Source organism: Carya illinoinensis, chromosome 12, assembly GCF_018687715.1.
Source record: "Carya illinoinensis cultivar Pawnee chromosome 12, C.illinoinensisPawnee_v1, whole genome shotgun sequence".
Lineage (NCBI taxonomy): Eukaryota > Viridiplantae > Streptophyta > Magnoliopsida > Fagales > Juglandaceae > Carya > Carya illinoinensis.
In genome coordinates this window covers 29,433,830-29,455,476 of record NC_056763.1, presented here as the reverse complement: position 1 = coordinate 29,455,476, position 21,647 = coordinate 29,433,830, and the positions used below count along the sequence as shown (strand labels likewise).

The 21,647-nt window shown below is 35.1% G+C and overlaps 4 protein-coding genes and 1 non-coding gene across 11 annotated transcripts; 3 read left to right on the top strand and 2 right to left on the bottom strand.

Annotated features, from left to right (window-relative positions):
- Positions 1–6,463: 6,463 nt before the first annotated feature.
- LOC122289500 (G-type lectin S-receptor-like serine/threonine-protein kinase SD1-1) lies at positions 6,464–10,201 on the bottom strand. Of its 2 annotated transcripts, XM_043096543.1 has the most exons (7): positions 8,846–10,201; positions 8,292–8,423; positions 7,999–8,156; positions 7,721–7,928; positions 7,362–7,599; positions 7,132–7,282; positions 6,464–7,004 (listed from the first exon to the last, which is right to left on the bottom strand). In XM_043096543.1, exons 1-7 carry the CDS (start codon positions 10,110–10,112, stop codon positions 6,705–6,707), a joined length of 2,454 nt encoding a protein of 817 aa, XP_042952477.1. In that variant the 5' UTR covers positions 10,113–10,201; the 3' UTR covers positions 6,464–6,704. The 2 variants fall into 2 exon arrangements, with proteins under 2 accessions (XP_042952477.1, XP_042952478.1); XM_043096544.1 differs by lacking the exon at positions 8,846–10,201 and having other exon boundaries at positions 8,284–8,423.
- A 2,835-nt stretch (positions 10,202–13,036) lies between these two features.
- Positions 13,037–13,814, top strand: LOC122290025 (calcium-binding protein PBP1-like). The gene has a single exon (XM_043097536.1). It carries the CDS (start codon positions 13,266–13,268, stop codon positions 13,626–13,628), a length of 363 nt encoding a protein of 120 aa, XP_042953470.1. The 5' UTR covers positions 13,037–13,265; the 3' UTR covers positions 13,629–13,814.
- A 2,142-nt stretch (positions 13,815–15,956) lies between these two features.
- LOC122290024 (universal stress protein PHOS34-like) lies at positions 15,957–17,736 on the bottom strand. Of its 6 annotated transcripts, none has more exons than XR_006236284.1 (3): positions 16,858–17,736; positions 16,364–16,407; positions 15,957–16,290 (listed from the first exon to the last, which is right to left on the bottom strand). XR_006236284.1 is itself a non-coding variant. In XM_043097532.1 (3 exons), the coding sequence occupies exons 1-2, from the start codon at positions 17,629–17,631 to the stop codon at positions 16,400–16,402; spliced, it is 732 nt and encodes a 243-aa protein (XP_042953466.1). In that variant the 5' UTR covers positions 17,632–17,736; the 3' UTR covers positions 15,957–16,290; positions 16,364–16,399. The 6 variants fall into 6 exon arrangements, 4 of the variants coding, with proteins under 4 accessions (XP_042953466.1, XP_042953468.1, XP_042953469.1 ...); XR_006236285.1 differs by having other exon boundaries at positions 15,957–16,215; XM_043097532.1 differs by having other exon boundaries at positions 16,908–17,736.
- Positions 17,737–18,332: 596 nt separating this feature from the next.
- On the top strand, positions 18,333–18,414 carry TRNAS-AGA. The gene has a single exon. It is a non-coding gene; the product is annotated as a tRNA-Ser (tRNA).
- Positions 18,415–19,055: 641 nt separating this feature from the next.
- Positions 19,056–20,932, top strand: LOC122289077 (cytochrome b6-f complex iron-sulfur subunit, chloroplastic-like). Its single transcript, XM_043095999.1, has 5 exons — positions 19,056–19,244; positions 19,359–19,603; positions 19,885–20,002; positions 20,232–20,414; positions 20,515–20,932. The coding sequence occupies exons 1-5, from the start codon at positions 19,206–19,208 to the stop codon at positions 20,620–20,622; spliced, it is 693 nt and encodes a 230-aa protein (XP_042951933.1). The 5' UTR covers positions 19,056–19,205; the 3' UTR covers positions 20,623–20,932.
- The last annotated feature ends 715 nt before the right edge of the window (positions 20,933–21,647 follow it).

The window sequence follows — 21,647 nt, the reverse complement described above, 5'->3', positions numbered from 1 at the left end:
GTCGTGAAGTAATTTACTCGACAAGCACGTTACAGCGGCCAGGCCACATCCCGTTTCTTCCAGAAGACTTGTGAAGCAATCTAGTTAGGATGACAAAAGTTATTTTTGTACCACATATTCCTTGCACGATACTTTCATGTTACAAAAATACTTTATATTTCGATAATCCGGCAAAAGAGCATGAAAGAAGAGATTTTAAGGACTACATTTTTAATTGTAATTAAATACAAAATATGTCTCTATTTTTAATAGTTAATCTTACTTTTTTTAAAAACAATTACTTCATAATTATGCACTTTATAATTGTATGTAGCATTATTTTATAATTTTATATAGATTTTGTAACAGCCCGCTAGAAATTCAATTGTGAAATTTCTATTAACTTTAGGAATCTCGTGAAAACCCCATAAGTTTTCACGAATCTATTAATCGTATAGGTTTTTGTCTAACTACATAGTTAGTGTTATTATTTACTATGGTATCAGAAGTGTGTTTTTGATTATTAGAGATAGTTAGAAGTGTCAAAATGTATTATGGTTTGTGCCATTAGACTCGAAAGGTTATTTAAAGTCTTGTGGCGCAATAACATTTTTTCATATTTTCGGACAAAACGTCTGTTCAAAATTGTAGATATTATTGGATAAAAAGAAATATCTTGAGGTAATTTTCATGAATATTATTGGGTAAAAATATTTTGAGTTAATTTTTATAGATATTATTAGATAAAAATATCTTAAGTTGATTTTTTGTAGATACTATTGGATAGAATATTATGAGATAATCTTTTATAGATATTTTGGGTAGGAGAAAACTACACTCAACTCTCAACTTCAGCCTCATCTCTTCCATATCTCATCGATAAGTATCTCCAGCCACCTCTCCCCACGAAATTATCTTCATTTACACTTTCCATTGAAAGAATATCAAACACTCTTTCTTGGATAGTTTTTAGAAGGTCTTTTGCACATCCATTTCGAAGCTTTTGTAAGTGTTTTATCATAAAGTATCCTTCATATAAGTTGTTCCTTTTTTAGTCTAGTTTACATGGATATCTTATTTGCCCTATTTGAAGATCATTTGGTCAGTCAAATATTGTGTAAACTATAGAAAGGTCATTCTGGGAGATAAACTGGAGAATATGTTATAGTTTGGAGTTTTTGACCAAGCTAATGGATAGATATTGGTCCGAAATTTTTATGGAGTATTGTCAACATGTATATGTGACTATTGGTTGAGGATTTTTGCATGATTAAAAGTTTTGATGAAATATTTTCTTAAATTTAGAAACTTAGAAACTGGAAGAAGAAAAACAGTTTCTGTTTTGAGAAAGTTTAACTCTTTAGTGGTCTAAACCTATTCTAATGACTTTAATAATTTTATTGGAGGATCCTAAGTATTTTATATACATGTTATATTATTATTTTGAAGATATTTGATGTTAATTTCAAAGATATGAAATTTTATGCAAAGAGATATTCAAATAAGCCAAAGTGTGGATATTCTTGGCTAAATTTATGTTTTGGTTAATTTCTAACCATGTGATCTTGAATTAGAAGCTTATATATGTTTTAGGACATCTTTTTAAACCATGTGATGGTTTGGTTTGAAGATCATATATTTATAAGTCATAGATCAAGAGATTTATCAAAACGAGTTGAGGAAAAAGTTTATGTTTTTGGACTAAGTGTAAAACCAAAAACTCCAAATGTTATTTTGTAATTTTGGTGATTTTAGTTTGATGATTTAAAGCATGGTTGATGTTAGGATGATATTATGAATATGTTAGAAGTAAGATTTGATTTTTGAAATTCTTGGAGATGTTTTGATTTAAGGTCAAAACTTGTGATTCAAGTGCTTGGATCTTTTTACAAAAAAGTTTGGTGTTAATTATTAGTTTTTTCTAAACGGATGTTTTAAGTATGGTTTTGAACTTAGGATTGGAAGATGTTTGTTGCAAAATTTTGGTTTAAGCATAAGTTTTGAAGTTGGAAGGAATTGCAACAAAAATCAAGGGAAATGGCCTATGGATGTTTCGGCCATAGTGTGTTCTTTATAGTTGTGTTTTGTTTTAAATTTTTCTGAGTTGATATTTAAGTTTAGGACAAAATTTACATGAGGAATGTAAATTTTGGAAACTTTTGGAGTTAGTATGCAAAATCCTTAAGTTATGAGTAAAACGGTTATTTTCCCACATGTAGAAAGTAAAATGAAAATTTTACTCTTTAAGTTAGTATTTTCCATATTTCAAATTATTAGTGATTTAGTTCTAACTTTTAGAATCACTAATTACAGTTCCTCGTGGTCGCACTTGAAGTTTTATAAGAAACGCGGAGATCGAGGTAAGTTAGTTTTTAACTTACTAGCAGTCTACTGTGTATGTGTGCTAAGTAAAGGAACTACAATGTATGTATGTGTGTTATCATATATGTCATGCCATGCCAAGTTATCACGTAATTGTCTATTATACAGAATTTATTCTGTCGTCAATTTTTATCTGTTACATAATATATTCTGTCATGTATTACTGTACCTTACAAGTACGTCATGCAGTATGCCATCTATTACATGTATGTCAAGTCATGTAATATTCACTGTTGCAAGTATGCCATGTTAAATATGTTGTCTATTATATGTTATGCAATGTTATGAAATATTTCTATCTCAAGTTGGTCATGTATTTCAAGTTATGTTCAAGTCACGTTATGTTACGTCAGAGCTTCAGTCCTTTCGTATTCCAGTCACGTTTCATCTTGATTACTTATGTATAGGGTCACAGCAATTGTGACACATACACTACGTGAGATACAGCAATTGTGACATGTATAATACATGGGGCCACAACAACTGTGGAGTATGTATTTAAGCAGTTAAAGAATAAGTTTCCGTATAATACATGGGGCCACAACAATTGTGGAGTATGTATTTACACGTAGAATACATGGGGCCACAACAACTGTGGAGTATGTATTTTTCATGTTAAGTCAAGTTTGTGTAGAATACATGGGACCACAACAATTGTGGAGTATGTATTTTTCATATTAAGTAAAGTTTGTGTAAAATACATGGGGCCACAACAACTGTGGAGTATGTATTTTTCATGTTAAGTCAAGTTTCAGAACAAGTTCATGATAAGTCAAGTTTCAGATCAAGTTCATGTCAAATTAAGTTCAGTTCATATTTCAATTTAAGTTATGTCAATTATGCTATGTTGTACGCCAAGTTATGCTTTAATTACTTATAAATTTGATTATGCATTTATGCTTTTATTGTCATGCATGCATCATTAGCTTGTGTGAAAGTTTTTTGTTAACTTACTGAGATTTGTAATCAAATCTCATTTTGGTAGTCTCAACTACCATTCTTCCCGAATGGTAGATCTTGTTACAAGACCTGAAGGAGAATCATGAGCTGATCAACTAGACACAGTTGACTAAGCGACGGTGCGACGTCAATGTTAATATAGTAGTTAACGTAAATTACTACTTGTATAATGGAGTTGCATCTTTAGTACTTTTTGGATCATAACCATTTTAGACTAGTGTTGTGATCTATTCAATGGGTCTTTATGTATAAAGTATGTTTTAAGCATTTGAGATATTTTTAATTTGGTGCATAGTATTGCTAAAGAAAAAAAATTACCGCTGCGAATATTGCATAATGTTAGATGCATGTTAGGAACATTGCATCTTATATGTCATGAACGGGGGCAGGTAACCTTGTGTTGCATGTCTCGACGCTTCAAATATCCGTCCGATCCCAAACGAAATTTGGGGACGTCACAGATTTTTATATTTATTTATTTTATTAAAAAAATACATAATATTTACACACTCTACAATTATAAATATTATTTCTTTTACATTATATAATAGGAGAATTAAGGCTTTAATTATTGACGCAAAGCTATCAGACTGAAAAAGGACCGTCCCAAAATAATTTGTTCCCTGGCCCATTAAAGGAAGGGCCAGAGCCCAATAAAAAGCTTGAGGCTGGCCTGGCCGCCAATACGGGTTTTGTCGTTGCAAAACATGTTCAGAAGACGAGCCATATGATAGGCCGCTGATGAAAAGTGAAAACACGTGCTGTTACTTTTTTTTAGTGTTTCCTAAAACTCATTATGATGCCCAGAAGCATAAGTTCTTATAATTAGTATTCTGTTGTACATCTTAATGGGTCCAGCGTAGAGGAATTGAGGATTTTCTTTTCTTTTTTTTCCTTGAAAAAATGCGACTGTTCGTGGAAGTGAATGATATATTTAAAAATGGTCGATCGAAATTAAGGATTTTTGTACTTTAATTGGGGGGAGGGAAGGATAAAGGAAGCTGCACTGAAACTTCATTTGTTCGGAGCGATAAAACCAAATTCACTCCATATATAGTGTGTCGCCATTGCACTAGTGTCTAAAATCTTCTCCTGTTCATCTATTTTTTGTCTTTAAGAAACAAGAAACAGACCACACTTTCACAAATTATTTCCAAAAAAAAAAGTGTCCAGTTCCCAGCTACATGCATTTCCTTTCGCTTTTGGACAAATTAGGACATTATTTGGACATGTTAAGAAAAAAAAACCGCAATGGGAAAGATCCATGCATGTGTCTTCCGGCCCCGCCCCCCAAAATATATATAAAACACAAGCGCCCCGCCCACATAAATGTTATTGTCTTCATATTCATAGGTTAATCATGTGTCGAATTCATAGTTTTGCCATGTCTTCAATTTGTGATCTGGATTGTTGGAATCAAATCATCTCGAATAAAATATCTTAGTTTTTGGGGCCAAAAGTACATTTTGGTAGCTGAATACAATAATTGACACTAAACAACGACGACTTGGTAGTATTGGTAAATAAATAAGAAATACTTTAGATAATAATAAAAAGAATACAAAAGTAAATTCAAAAATAAAAGTTAACGTGTTTTGATATAGCACGTTAGATTATAAAATTATTTTTATTATAAAATAAATTTCACGAATCATATGGAGCTAAGTTCTTTTTGTAAAATCTATTTGCGGTTCAAAAATCAATCTCGATCACGAATCATATGGAGATTTGAAGTTAGCACCTCGTTTTTATAGGCCATTTTAGCTGGAGGCTAAGGTGGGCGAAGTAGCCTACAAACTAAAACTGCTAGCGTCTTAACAGATATATCCGGTGTTTCATGTCTCACAATTGAAGAGGAGCTTAGGGGACCGAGTGGTAGCTGCACCGGTGTTGCCGCCAGTGAATTAACGGGAATCCTGCAGCCAGACCAGTAGAAATATTAAATCGTCAAATTTGGCCAATAAACAACCGACCCATGGTGGAATTATTGGTGAAATGGCACGGACAAGAGGAAGAAGATGCCACCTGGGAGAACTACTATAAGCTGAAAGCGGCATTTCCCCACCTTGAGGGCAAGGTGTTTTAAGAGAGAGAGAGGGGGGGGGGGGGGGGCATTGTAACAAGGTGACCGGGGAACCACCGGAGGCGCAGCAGGAGAAGAAGAGTAATTGATTCGATTCGAGAGGAAGAGCTTGGGAATTTAGGGCTCCCTTTGGCTGGGCTTGGCTCATGGGCCATGGATTTGGGGTATTTTAAGTCAATTGTAATAAACTGAATTAATATGGGCTGGGCTTAGCCCAGTACTTTGTTGTGAGCCCTCTATGCAGGGACGTAGTGGGATTAGTATGTCTGTTATTTTGCTTTGTTATGAGTACTGTAGCCTTAGCTTTACTGCGATGCAGTTACAATTCTGGAAGCATATAGCTTCCGTGGGTGGGACGAGTCCTGATTATGGAATATTCCAATACAACATAATTTATCTTCTTTTTCTTTCTTGCTCTAGAGGTCCTCATCCTCAAAGTGAGGCGTATAACATAGAATATTACTATACTTATTAGTATGTGTAGTAATCTAACTTATTATCTATCATATTTAATTTATTGTGTAAATAAATCAGTATCAATTAATATCATTGATTCATTGTATTTTTATTTTTTCTCTAATCACATTCATTTATAAATATAAACATATACTATGTATTAAAAAACATAGGGAATATCAAAGATGTACCATCAAAATTTCTCTCCCTCGTACTATCTTTTCCATCTCCTTTTCTGCTTTTTTATTTTTTTTAACATGAACTTTTACGAATCTTAAAAGGTTACCTCCATCATTAGTTCTATCCTTTAATTGCGTTTCTCAAAGCAAAATTAGCCGTGAGTTTGATTAAAGAATTTGTCGGAAAAGAACAAGCAGCTTTATGCGTAATGATTGACAAACTAGATATAATTAAACAAAAAGAAAAATATGCGAATTTACGTAATAATACTTATTTAATTGATTAAAAAATAAATTTTATTAAAAATAATACGAATTTAAATTTTAAATATAAAAATATAAGTATTGATATCCAAATTGGTACACGAATTGACTTTAATGTAACAAAACTCTAAACAAAATGCGTGCAATAAAAGCAACTAGCTCACTTTAACGATGCAAAGAGGTAAATTTAATAAATATGAAGTGTAGAGTTGAATATTCGAACTTCAGCTCTAATAATATGTTAAACTCAAGAATATACAAATTTAATTATCTAAGTCATATCTTAACACAAAAGAGCTGTAGCTAGAAAAACTTTTTTCCTTGATTAAATATATACGTTGAATTTATTACTACATAAATCTCAGAAGAACCCTCTCCCCTTCTGCTCCAACTAGTGATACTCACCGTGGGCCAAACGACGTAGTGCTGATTTCATTGGCAGAATAAGTTGCATGCTCACTAGATGAATAATCCGTCCTCCGTGAATCTGTATAGAAACCTGGCTGCCTTGGCTTATGCAGTAAACTCTCACTACTCAACATGAGAAGCACAGATGACATGTTTGGTCTATCTTCTGGATTATGTTGCACACATAACAAACCCACCTGAATGCATCTTAACACTTCAGATTGACTAATGGATTCGCCTACGGATTCATCTACCAGTCCCATTGGCCTGTCTTCAACCCAAAGTCTCCATGCCTGAAACAAATAAACACCCACATGATCTTTTTGAATCGGACTGCCTCCAGATTTTCCAATGAGTATTAAGATGGGATTCTATTAAAAAACCAAAATATATCAATAGGGTGCCCTTTTTCTTGCTTACATGTCCAAGAAGATTAAGGTTGTGGTCTGGATCACAGAATCCCCTGTTCTTCTTCCCACTTACGATCTCTAGCACTAAAACTCCAAAGCTAAATACATCTGATTTTATTGAGTACTGCCCATGCACCGCATACTCAGGAGACATATAACCACTGTAAGATATCATTGCAAAGATAAGAAAGTTCGTAAACTGTTTGATGTAACCCACAAATTAAGTTCAAATGTACTTACTATGTTCCAACAATCCTATTGGTCATGCACTCCACTTCATCTCCCCCAAATGATCTAGCCAGGCCAAAGTCTGAAATTTTTGGATTCATGTTGTTATCTAGTAAGATATTGCTAGCTTTGAGATCTCTATGGATAATTCTCAGCCTAGAGTCTTCATGAAGATAGAGAAGTCCTCTTGCAATCCCCCCAATGATGTTCATGCGCGTAAGCCAGTCTAGTAATTTACTCTTCGTCTGATCTGTCAAATTTCACATTCTTGTTAGTACAATCCTTGCTGAATTCTCAACAAACTACTTCAATAACGAAAGATGATAACACTGAAGATGAATGTCCTGATTTAGAAGGGTCAAAGCTCAAACCGAAAATAAAGAAGTCCAAGCTTTTGTTAGGCATGTATTCGTAGACCAACATTTTTTCATCTTCTTGAATGCAACACCCGAGAAGCTTCACGAGATTGCGGTGCTGAAGTCTGGCAATAGATTGAACTTCATTTTTGAACTCTTTTGATCCTTGTCCTGAATTCTTTGAAAGCCTCTTTACTGCTATCACTTGCCCATCTAGTGTACCCTGAAAATCCATAGATTAGGAAATGTTGCTGGAAAAGATAAGCTTACATAGTTAGGATGTTCTTGATTACCTTGTAGACAGGTCCAAAGCCACCTTCCCCAAGCTTGTTGTTGCTTGAAAAGTTATCGGTTGCATTAGCTATGGCAGTCAAATCAAATGTCGGTAACTCCATATCTTCGTTCCAGCCTTCATTGTCCCAATCTTTCTTGTCGATTCTTTTGCTCATTCCTGAAATATTAGGAACTGAATTGGGCACTAAAAACTTGAAAAGTATAATTGAATGGAAGCCAGCCAGCAGCCACCTAATTTGACACATCAGAAATAATCAGATTCAGAGTCAGAGTCCATGTCTTACATATTTACCTTTGGAATGTAGTCTGTTCTTCCGTATATATGCGATCACTCCAAGTATTATAATTCCAGTGACTAATATGACAGAGCCTATGATTGATGCTTGCTTTATCTTGCTCGGTTGCTTCTTTTTCTCTATTCGATCTGAAAGATAAGAAGTAGAGTCAATATAATATATTTGCCAGTTTTGATTTTTGTTTCCAAAGGAGTATTTGCCAATTTTGATTATTTTATTACATATGACAGCAATTAAATTGGAACCCAACTGCTGTTGTTACTAGCTTCCAGAGTATTATCACTTTGAGAAAATGAACTGGAAAGAGAGGGGAAAAAGAGGAAGAGAGAGGAGGAAGGGGGGGCGGTTTCTTATCCCGAAAATCCCTACCTAAGTACCTTCCTTTCTCTTCACCCCAAAAACATATGGAGAAAAAAGTCACAATAAGCATCTAAGCTAGCATGTATGAGAAGTATCAATGGAAAACGAAGCGATATAGTAGTCGATTTTGTCCTCTATTTAGAAAAAGGAAGCAAATCCATGAAAAAGGAAGAAGAAAAGTATGATGTACCTAGTTCTGATTTGGCCAGCTTTAAATATAGCTCTTGTCCACCCTCGGAGAATACTCTAATATCAGTCAGGCTACCAAACCAAAGCAAGCAGCCACTTCCCTCTCCCCTAACATCTAGATTTGAATATGCTGTGCAAGAGCAGTTTTTTAAACACAATCCCCCACATTCCTTGAGGTTGGTAGTCTTGTTATACCAGGAGGAAGATGTGTCAGGCAATTTCAACTTCGTCCATTTCAAGAAGCCATCTCCATCATTGCATTCCAATGGAGTCCTCCGAACACACCCATCGGACCAATCATTTGAATTCCAGTTTCTTTCAGATTTGGGTTCGAATCCCTCAAAGCATGCACATATTGGGGAGTTATTGGGATTGCAGGTAGTATAGGCACCACAGAAGCCATAATTTTCACACTGATCCAACTGGCCTGCAAGGAATCGCTGCCAACTGTGTGTCCGATCTATCCATGTGAAGCGTTCGGCTATGCCTGATGGATTCAGTACAAATCTTGAAAAAACTGAACTGTTTAGGAGACTGTTCTCATAATAGACCTCATTCTCATTTAACACAAACGTATAATTAAATATCGGATTCGGTCTTAATGCAGGATTCCCCGAAAATGTAAGGCCATTCCATGGGCCCACTCGATACTTGATTGCGGCCCCCTCCATAACAACGAACTGTGGAAGCCCACGAGGATCTATCCTTACGGAAAATACACCTTGAGCAGGATCTTCTATGCTCTTCCAAGATGATAGAAACCTCTCTAGACCGGTTACTAAGTTCTTTCCAAGTTTCATTTCTGGTAGGAGCGTGTCACAAGGATGGTCAAAACTTTGCCACAAAAAATTACCTGGGTCATCAAAGTTTCCATCTTTCACAACTAGATTTCCAGTATCCAAGAGCTGTGCAACTGGAATTTCTGGAGTCCTTGATGTATTAGACGACCAAACAGTACTATTTGTGCTGTTGAGAAGGACAAGAACTCCCTCATAAGTGATCCTTAAGACTCCTAAGTGATCGTTAAGCGGAGTGTCTCTGTTGGCTACCCATACAACAATTTCAGAAGATACTAAGTACCATATTCCCATATATCGACTCTTTGAACTAGCTGGGCTGAAGAATCCCAATTGAAAACTTCGATCAGCTGAAACTAAAGTGTCGCCGTCTCTGATTGGTTGACTTGGGGTAATGGTGTCTAGTGTAATAGAGCTTCTTAAGAGGGAGAGTAATAAAGAGTACACAAAAAGATAGGCAAGAGCTTCCATTCATTTTTCTATAGCTTATCCCTTTTTTCAGATCTCCAAAGATATAGGCAGAAGCCATTTTTCTATGGCTTACATTGAATATCCACATTAAAGGAAAAAAATAGTAAAAATTAAAAAAAGTGTAGTGTGTGAAGGTTGTGTGAATGGTAAGAGATTGTATAAATTTTTTCGCGAAGAAAAACCTGTCAACATTGCAAAAGAGGTTATAAGAGCATTAATTATTAACGCCGTGTTTCGTACGTTCTTAGACCAAGTTTTAGGGATTTGTGTTTTTAGTAATAAGCCTATAAAATTCAGAGAAAATGAAGTTAGAGGAGGGTTGCCTGGAGGCCAAGAAACCTTTGATGTCAAAGTTAGTGAGGATTCTTGGGTAATTACAAATCCCTCACATTCCTCACTTGGCATGAATCGATCACGTCCACAAGTCCCCCCAAACTGAAATTAATGAGGTTTGTATTTGCATGAATGGACTATAATTCAAAGGTGGAAGGCAAAAAGTCTTTAATTGAGTCGTGAAGTAATTTACTCGACAAGCACGTTACAGCGGCCAGGCCACATCCTTTTTCTTCCAGAAGACTTGTGAAGCAATCTAGTTAGGATGACAAAAGTTATTTTTGCACCACATTTTCCTTGCACGATACTTTCATGTTACAAAAATACTTTATATTTCGATAATCCGGCAAAAGAGCATGAAAGAAGAGATATTAAGGATTACATTTTTAATTGTAATTAAATACAAAATATGTCTCTATTTTTAATTGTTAATCTTACTTTTTTTTAAAACAATTACACGATAGTTACGTACTCTATAATTGTACGTAGCATTACTTTATAATTTTATGTAGATCTTATATTTATTTATTTTATTAAAAAAATTACATAATATTTACACACTCCATAATTATAAATATCATTTTTTATATATTATATAATAGTAAAATTAAAGCTTTAATTATTGACGTAAAGTTATCAGACCGAAAAAGGACCGTTCCAAAATAATTTGTTCCCTGGCCCATTAAAGGAAGGGCCAGAGCCCAATAAAAAGCTTGAGGCTGGCCTGGCCGCCAATACGGGTTTGTCGTTGCAAAACATGTTTAGAAGACAAAGCCACATGATAGGCCGCTGATGAAAAGTGAAAACACGTGCTGTTACCTTTTTTTAGTGTTTCCTAAAACTCATTATGATGCCCAGAAGCATAAGTTGTTATAATTAGTATTCTGTTGTACGTATTAATGGGTCCAGCGTAGAGGAATTGAGGATTTTCTTTTCTTGAAAAAATGCGACTGTTCGTGGAAGTGAATGATATATTTAAAAATGGTCGATCGAAATTAAGGATTTTTGTACTTTAATTGGGGGGAGGGAAGGATAAAGGAAGCTGCACTGAAACTTCATTTGTTCGGAGCGATAAAACCAAATTCACTCCATATATAGTGTGTCGCCATTGCACTAGTGTCTAAAATCTTCTCCTGTTCATCTATTTTTTGTCTTTAAGAAACAAGAAACAGACCACACTTTCACAAATTATTTCCAAAAAATAATGTTTCCAGTTCCCAGCTACATGCATTTCCTTTCGCTTTTGGACAAATTAGGACATTATTCGGACATGTTAAGAAAAAGAAACCGCAGTGGGAAAGATCCATGCATGTGTCTTCCGGCCCCGCCCCCCAAAATATATATAAAACACAAGCGCCCCGCCCACATAAATGTTATTGTCTTCATGTTCATAGGTTAATCATGTGTCGAATTCATAGTTTTGCCATCTCTGCAATTTGTGATCTGGATTGTTGGAATCAAATCATCTCGAACAAAATATCTTAGTTTTTGGGGCCAAAAGTACATTTTGGTAGCTGAATACAATAATTGACACTAAACAACGATGACTTGGTAGTATTGGTAAGTAAATGAGAAATACTTTAGACAGGAAAAAAATAAAAAGAGCGGTGCTAAAGTCACCGAAAATACCGCTCGAAAATGCATCCCGAATGATGCATTTCATTATTTTTTATTTTTCTTTTCTTTTTCATACATTTTTTTAAGCATCATAAACATTTAAAAAAAATCACAATATTATTTAAAAAATTTTCCTTAATTACTACGTAAAAATAAAAAAAGTTTTGGGGACACACATTTGGGATACTATTTCGGTAGGAATAGTATTTCTCAAATAAAAAATACAAAGGTAAACTTAATTAAAAACTAAGAGCTGACGTGTTTTGATATAATATGTCATGTTGTAAAATTACTTTTATTAAAAAATAAATTTCACGAATCATATAGAGCTACATTCTTTTTGTAAAATCTATCTGTGGTTCAAAAATCAATCTCGATCATAGATTTTTTGAACCATTTTTAATTTAATGAATTGAAATGGGTTGCCTTTGGTTAGTAATAGATCAGCAGTCATATATAATAGTTTGTCCATTTAGCATATACAAATATATGGTTCAAAAATTGATCTAGATCAGCATGTAAAGTATTTGCAAAATTAGGTTATAAAATGGTTGAAACTATTTTTCGTTAGATTTTAATTTGCCGGCCTAGCTTGTGGGAAGCATGACACTGGAGCAACTTATCCAGTTGGGATCGAACGAGATTATCATACAAGACTGTCATATACATGTACGAGTCTGGTTGCGTCGAAGTCCTGCCCGGATTTATTCCCACTTTCTCGTGTCTTATAAGAGACAAAAAATGGACCACACACAAACACACCAGCCCATACAATAATAAACACCATAATTGGCATGCATGCATGCTAAATAAGTATTTGTTTAACGCACGATGAACACGACGAGTAGGCCACGAGCTAGCGAGGTGGTAAAGCTGTAATTATCTGCTAGCCCAAGCGTAGTTTAAAACAACAGGTTAATGAATTATGAGATTCTTACATATATGTCCGATGCAGCTTCCAGGAAGGAGAAGCTCTTCACACATCCTGATCCATTTGTTGGCTCCTCTTCAATGTCTTCCCTTTCCACGAACGCGCGCCTCCATCTCTTTCCTCCCTTTGCTGCTCGTATAAGAGCACATCTCTCGCTCCCTCATTTTCCATCACTCCTCTTCCCAACCTTTCTACTTCATTTAATTAAGCTGCTCCATCCCTAGCTAGCTCCTCCTCCTCACGTACGAATTGGCGCCCAAGTTCGATCCACAATGGCGCAATATCTGGCACTAGAGAATTATGCAGTCGATTTCCAGGACTACTTCCCGTCCATGATTGCACGGCTGGGAGCAGAAGCGTTTATAGAGGAGCTCTGCAACGGATTTCGTTTGCTGATGGATTGCGACAAGGGTCTAATCACGTTTGAGAGCTTGAAGAGGAACAGTTCCCTGCTGGGGTTGCATGACATTGGGGATGAGGAGCTTGTTTGCATGCTGCTGGAAGGTGATCTTGACGGAGATGGGGCGCTGAGTCAGATGGAGTTTTGCATTCTCATGTTAAGGTTGAGCCCTGGCTTGGTGCAGGATAGATCTAAGAGATCATGGCCGAAGGATGATTTTGATGTTAGTTTCTGATACTCTTTGTTAATTATTTTCTTGTAAACTTGAGTACTCTCTCAGTACTCATCCAGAGAAAATAATTAAAAAATGGCAAATCATGTTGTAGGCTTTATTAATGTAATTGTCTTCTTTCTTATTGGTTAGTTTGTTTCTTTTTATGAGTTAAATGTTTATTAATTTGGAATAAAGTTTTTTGTATAATGCTGATCGCGTAAGTGAAGAATTCTCCATTTTAATAGTGAAAGTATTCCATCTCATAATCATTACAACATTCTTAAATTTCTACACAAAATATAATAAATAATTCAATTTTTTTAAATCTTAAAACGATAATAATATTAAAAAATAATATTCTAATAATATTTTATTCAAATTTTAACTTTCATCTAAAATCATCACATCTTATCTCAATATCCAAACTGCAGTGATTAAACTCGCATGGGGTTCAAAAAATACTGATTTTAGAGGTATTCCTAATCATTCCAATCAATTATTGAAGGAAAAATTATGGATGCAAAGTGCTAGTTCCATGGTAATTACGGCCAAAATCATATATGAATCAGATGGCAAGAAAATGCAATTAAATGCTATTATTTTATTTTATTTTATAAAAGGATGGAGTTCGAGCTGATTTTTCAATTTAGAGATCAAATCTTATGTCATCTAATTTAAAGGATCTTAATAATTAAATATTGTTACTTAATCAATATATAGAAACAGAATTAAATTAGTTTGTCTATAGATATAGAGGGCTATGCAAAACCCGATAAGCTTCATCTTCTTCGATTGGCATTCTTTTTTCACTCCACAAGTTTCAACTCAAGTTAAAGGGACTGGGTTTTGTAGTTTGAAACTTGAGGCTGCCATGTCTACAGTGCATATTTAAAACGAACCGAGAGTTGGAATTCGAAAAGCCCACCATTATTTTTCAAAAGATGTGTGGAAAGCAGGCTCAAATGATAGGCCAATCCGAATTAATGTGGATAGAAATCATGATAAACATGTATTATATATATAAGTTATGGATGGGTTACATAATACATAGGCCTGCAACAAATGATAGTATCCAGTTCGGCAGCATGGCCCTCAGCCTATAGGGAAACGGGCCAGAAATCGAGCAAGCAGTATTTTTTTTTAATAAAAAAAAAAACACAAAACAAAATTCATGCACACTCCCCAGTTGGTATATATTAATTTTTAGTTATTTTATTATCAAATTAATATATAAATCACATCATTCATGTTAATATGTAATTTTTAAATTTATATTTAAAATAAAATTATATCATGTAAACACTGTCCTAGATGTACATTGTGCTCTAACTTGATAATAGAATTCTTCATTATTTTTATAAAACTTTAGTTGTTACAAAAACATACGTCATGTAAAATGGCGGACTTTTATAAATTTATTTTTATATAATATTTTACAATAATATCTCTCATTTTAAAACATGATTATGAAATATATTATAAAAAATATTTTATGTTTATCATTTGTCTGACTTTACTACACATAAACCTACACACCACACTATGTATTTTTTTATTTTTAATTTTTTTTAAGTTTATTCTTTTTAAACTAATTTCTTCTATTCATTATCTATATACTAAATATTTGGTAAAAATTAAAAATAAATAAAATAAAATAATATGATATATTGACTTATGTTTAGAATTTTTCCAACAAACACTTAGCATTTGTTAGTTTATTTTTGGGATGATTTTTCACTTTGATTGATTGGCATTTGGGCTAGCTTGTTCTTGCCGGTTGTTTTCGAGGCATTTGGTTAAGAGAAAATATTAAGAACAACCACTATTCACCACTGCACATTCTATAAAAAACATCTATATATCCTATAAAAAACATCCATATACTACTCTATAAAAAGCTATAAATGTGTAGTGTGCAAGATGAATAGTAGCTTATGTATAGTAAATCCCTTTGGTTAATAATCTCCATCTTGAAAAGCAGGCTCTCTCTTGAGGTAATTGACTTAAATGTATACTTTTTTAATAATACTATACACAACACTATTATCTCATTTGCATTTTATCATATATGATGTAACACATTTATCACTATTTGATGATAAAAAAATATACAATAAATGATCATTCAATGTAGTAAATATACCCCATCTTACTTAATAGAATGTAAGTGAAATGATAGTATAGTGTATAAAATTTTCCTAATGAATATTCTTATTCCCAATCGCTTTCCATTAGAGGTGGGGAATTCGGCGATTGCATGCAACCAGCGCTTCTAGAGGAAGTGTGGAACATTGTGAGTCGCTCATTAAAGCATCCATAGTTAAAGCAAAAATTATAATAGAAGTGCAATGGAGAATAAAGCTAGAGATAAGTTTTTGCACATAAGAATGTCACCTACAACTTTAATCTTACTCTTCAGCCCCACTTTGATTGAAATGCCCACCAATACATTAAGCCTGTCATAAAATTCATCATGACGGCAAAAGAGAATGGAGCAAGATAGTAACAAGCAACTATAAAATCACAACGACTGCATCCCTACTCCCCAAACTCGAAGTTCATACGTTAGAGGATCTTTTGATACGAGACAGAGAGAGCATTCTGCAATCTACCCTTTCATCAAAGGGTTTCAGAAACCAACAACATCAACTCTTCATCATGTCAGCTGATCCTTCTAAACTGTCTACAACACCAAGCTAAGCATAATGATGAATGATAGAAGTTTTCTGACACCTATTATAATATATAAATCCTACCTGCAGTTGGGAGGAAAATGTCACTTCATTCTCCTGCTAAGCATCTGCCTCAAAATAAGCAACAGATAGTGATGTTAGTTTATGAGTAATACCAAGCAGTCCAAACATTACAGGGTTTCAATCATCTTAACTCGCGATGCTAATAATCTGCATGAATCATGACTAAGAAATTATGATTTCTTTAAAAAAAAAAAAAAGTATTTTCTCAAAACTTTCCAAACCATGCATAAGCATAATGATCTAAACAACTCCAAGTTCAGTCCTCACTCCTCAGTACCGTGGGCAAGGCACCCAGCTCGGTCCCCATACAGTTTAATTTATACCTCGAGCAACAAGACAACACACATCATTCATTAAAGTTTAAACATTTAAAAAAAAAAAAAAAAACCTTTTCACAAAAGGCACGGAAGCAGAGTCCATAACCAACCACACTTTGCACCAGATAAATTCGCATCTTACAGTCATGAAATGCAAAAGTCAAAGTAACAAAATACCTCATATTAAAATTTTATGAATATCGAAAAGAACAAAAGAACGCATTAACCTCTCCGATCTTCTTTCTCCTCTTCCTTCACGTCGACCACGGCTCGGGCGCCACCATCGCCGGCCTCCTTGTCATCCGGATAGCGAACCACGACGACAGGACAGACGCAGTGGTGGACGCAGTAGTCGCTGACGCTACCGAGCCTACCGTCGTTGCCGCGGCGCGCCGCACCGAATCCCCTGCTCCCCATGATGACGGCGTTGAGGCCCAGCCTCTCGACCTCCAGACAGAGCCTCTCCCTCATGTCGTGGTCCTTCACGATGTGAATCTTGTACGGGATCTGCGCCTCCCGCAAGGGCCTAGCGAGATCCCCGGCTTTCGAGGCCATGAAGGCGTCGAAATCGTCCTCCAGCTTCTGTTTGGACGGCTTCGAGGCGGGCATGGCAGTGCCGTCCTCTCCGACCACGTCGGAGGGAATGGAGAGGTCTACGGAACCCCAGTCGGCGCCAAAGAGGACGGAGGTGGGGCTGACATGGAGTAGGATGACAGCGTCACCCGGGCGTATGTAGTGCTGGACGGCCCAGCGTACGGCGTGGGCGGACTCGTCAGATAGGTCGACGGCCACACCGATCTTGCGACGGGCTCCGGCGGTGGGGGTGGGCGTGAGTGCTGAGGACAGGGAAGAGTGGTGGCGGGGTGAAGCCGGATGGTGGATTTTGATGGTTGGGAGCTGAGGATCGGAGTCAAAGGAGGAATCTTGCTGCTGTTGGGGTTGGCACTGCATTTGTTAAGCACGGAGAGAGACACCGATCTGATCGGAATCGCAAAGGGAAGAGCTGCTTCTGGAATGAGTGAGGTGGCCTTAGATGAGCCCGGGTGCGTGGATAATAGATATTGGGCATAAGGAGACCGATGGGCTTATGGGCTTTTTGTTTATGCGAAGTTTATTAGTATTATAGATAAATAATACTTTTCGGTATCAATTAATTTAAATTGATCAAAACTCTTTATTGTTGTGCAAGAATTCTCAAATTAAATTCATTTTTTCTAATGATATAATGGTTAAAAGAAAGAGATTTTTTTTTTTTTTTCTATTACATGTAATCAACAAGACAAATGAGTCTCCAACATATAAAAGTAAAATTAAACTCGAAAATATGGTAAAATTTTAAAGAGATTGATCATTGAACCCAAAAGGTATGTGAAGTTACATTGTGGCGACAGGGATCCAAGAAAATGTGGCCAAGATTTAGGTTGTATTTGGATAGTGAAGTAATCTTATATATTCTATTAATAGTAGTGAAAAATAATAATAAAATATTAAATAGTAATATAAAATAATAAAAACTAAATGAAACGTAATAATAAAATAATAAATAATTGTAGAGTTTCTCAAAATACTCTACTACTCAAACTAGCATCCAAGTTAAACTCTCTCTTATTCATATTATCTATATTTGAAACAGAAGACGTCAATAGAAACTTGTGGACGTGCCGGAGTGGTTATCGGGCATGACTAGAAATCATGTGGGCTCTGCCCGCGCAGGTTCGAATCCTGCCGTCCACGTTTTTTGGTATTTTGGCATTTTCCAGACGTAGAAGTAGAACTTCGTATATTATGATTTCAAGTCAAGCATTTTGTGCACGTATGATGATTTCAAGTCAAGCATCGCTTTTTAAATAAAATATTATTAAAATATAAATTTTAGATGATTTAAACAGTAAATTAAGTTAAAAATTAAATAAAATATTATTAAAATATGATTTTTTTAATATTATTATTATTTTAAAATTTTAGAAAATTAAATTATTTATTATATTTTGTGTTATAAGTTAAAAAACTTATTATAATTAAATAAAATGATTTAAAATAAATTTAGTAATCAAACACAATCTTAAAGGACCTGATCATTGTCCACACAGCATGATACAGATCATGTCATGCCCGTAAAAGGTTCTTATAGTTCGTTTTCATTTTTTTCCCTTTTCGTAAGTTGAAATAATTCCTACATCATGCATCGAAACCATTGTTAAAACTTCAAAACATCACACCAGATAAAAATAAGCGGAAAAAAATTAAAGACCTGTACCGAAATTAGTGAAAGAGACTTGGAAACTTTGTCAGATTTCCTTAAAAAACATGTATTTGTATAGTACTTTAAAAACAGTTTTATGTTCAGAACACTCTGGAGCAACACAAATTTTGCATATCTTCCAACATGTGGCTCTGGGAGGCTGGTAGCCCCTCTCTCTCCCATCAGTCGCATCTTTTACCTTATCTACAAACTAAAATTTAAGTACGTCATCACTTTCCTCTCCACATTTCCAGTACCCCCCGCTTCTCTCAAGTTCTCTTCCATGGCTGCCTCGACTCTCTCCCCTTCAACCATTTCTCAGGTAATCATTCATTCTTCTCATATATATTGTCTTAACTTGATGTAGGACTCGGGTAAACTTCGATGTGATATCTGTAACTCAAAAAAGTAAAATGTTTTTCCTGTTTACTTTCAGCTGTGCTCTAGTAAGAATGGGTTGTTTATTTCATCCCAAGCTTTTATGCTGAAGCCCACGATGAGGACCCAGTTGGTGAGAAAGGAAAAGGGTACAAAAATCACTTGCCAGGCCACCAGCATTCCAGCCGATCGAGTACCTGACATGGGCAAGAGGCAACTCATGAATCTGCTTCTGTTAGGTGCCATATCCCTCCCCACGGCTGGCATGTTGGTTCCTTATGCTTCCTTCTTTGTTCCACCAGGGTGAGTTTCGGTCTTTCTTTCTTATACAATGGAAGAGCTAAAGGGTAACTTGTTATGTTTTCTATTCCGTTTTCATTAAACAACCTCTTAATTTGCTCTGTTTGATCGGCTTTAAAATTTTCTTCTTGTGTCTGTCTTGGATCAATAGTCGTATTGGTTTTATTGTTGATTCAATTTCTTACCTAAGAGTCTTTCAGTTTTCATATGGAGGTAAAATCTTGAGATCCCTGCAACTCCTTGATTTTGATTTATATTTAACTTTAGTATGGGCAACTGAACAGGACGGGTGGTGCTGGTGGCGGTATCGTAGCAAAGGATGCTCTTGGAAACGATGTCATTGCATCTGAATGGCTTAAGAACCATGGCCCTGGTGACAGAACCCTAACTCAAGGGCTGAAGGTATATCTCATAATTCATTGCTTAGATATCCGTATTCTAGATCTCTTTGCACTAATACTATATGCTCTGTATATTAATGACAAATCAGCTTGTAGTACCACATGATCCAAATGTTTCCAACTACTGCGAATAGTCCTTCTCGATCTCTTTTCCAAGAACAATATTCTTATATAGTGATTTTTGAATTTTGGAGGATGCTGTGTAATGTGTTCAAAATTCAAAATTTCAGGGAGACCCAACATACCTTGTTGTGGAGAATGATAGGAGTCTGGCAACTTATGGCATTAACGCTGTCTGCACACATTTAGGTTGTGTGGTGCCGTGGAATGCTGCTGAAAACAAGTTCATTTGTCCTTGTCATGGTTCTCAGTACAATAACCAAGGCAGGGTTGTTAGGGGACCTGCTCCTCTGGTAAGTCACAAAATGAAGAACACTGTTCCATATGCTCTCTCTGTCTGCCTCTGTTAATTATCCCGCTAATTATCCTTCTGATCGTCCCCATTTGGAACAGTCCTTGGCTCTGGCACACGCAGACATCGACATCGATAATGGGAAGGTGGTGTTTGTTCCCTGGGTTGAAACTGATTTCAGAACAGGCGATGCGCCCTGGTGGGCATAATCAATTTTTTTTGTTTATCAAATCATGATCGATCGTTAGCTGCGACGAACGCCCAAATTGAATTAAAAAGAATACGTAAAGCAGTGAGATTTCTACTTCCAGGTATATTTATATCTTTATACAAAGAATGGGCCCTCCAAAAAGTTTTCAAAATCCATAAAAGGGTTTGTAGAGGAAAACCTCGATGCGGATTGTCTAGACGAGGTTTTGAAGTTTGAACCTTTGCATGAGTTCTTTAGTAACATAATTCATCATGTAATATTACAATCAGTCAACATTTATATGAAACGAATTGAAATAAGTTATGTCATGTTGATCATTTTTTAATTAATTATTAAACGAATAAAAATATATGACAGTATACAATCTTTTATTTAAATAGACTGTGTTAAGATTTGAAGATCTAACATATTTAATTTAACAAATCGAGTTAAGATTGAGCCATATAATTGAATATCTATAATTTGACAAGACAAAAGAAATACTAATTATCACCCCTACTGGTTACTAGCTAGCCGAGGCCATCGTCGAATACTTGTGGGTTCATTCAATAATTTCTCATCATAATAATGTAGGCCTAAGTACTAGGTTAGGATGTGCTATAATATCTATATATTCTTTTATTTTTTCTTTCACAACATTATAAATATATAACGAATGAAGAGGAAGGCAGTCCAACCAAGCTTTACACCTACAATTTGTTTCCCTTACGAAATTGATTGCTATTTAATTAAATTCGCAATTATAGCTTTCGTCACTCGCATAATCGATCACCCTTCTGATAGCATAGACAAAATTAAATCTTCTTTAATATATATTTAAATTTAATGGTTTAGAGAGCGAAAATAATATACAATGAAAGTCTTGTTGCTATTTATTTAAATTCTTCTAATAATATTAAGTATTTAATAAATATTATAAGATCTATTTCATATATTTATTTTTATTTTACTCAAAACGTCAAATATGAGAAAATTTTGAGAAATCTTGATAGCAAGCATCACATCACATCCCGTTATTGGACA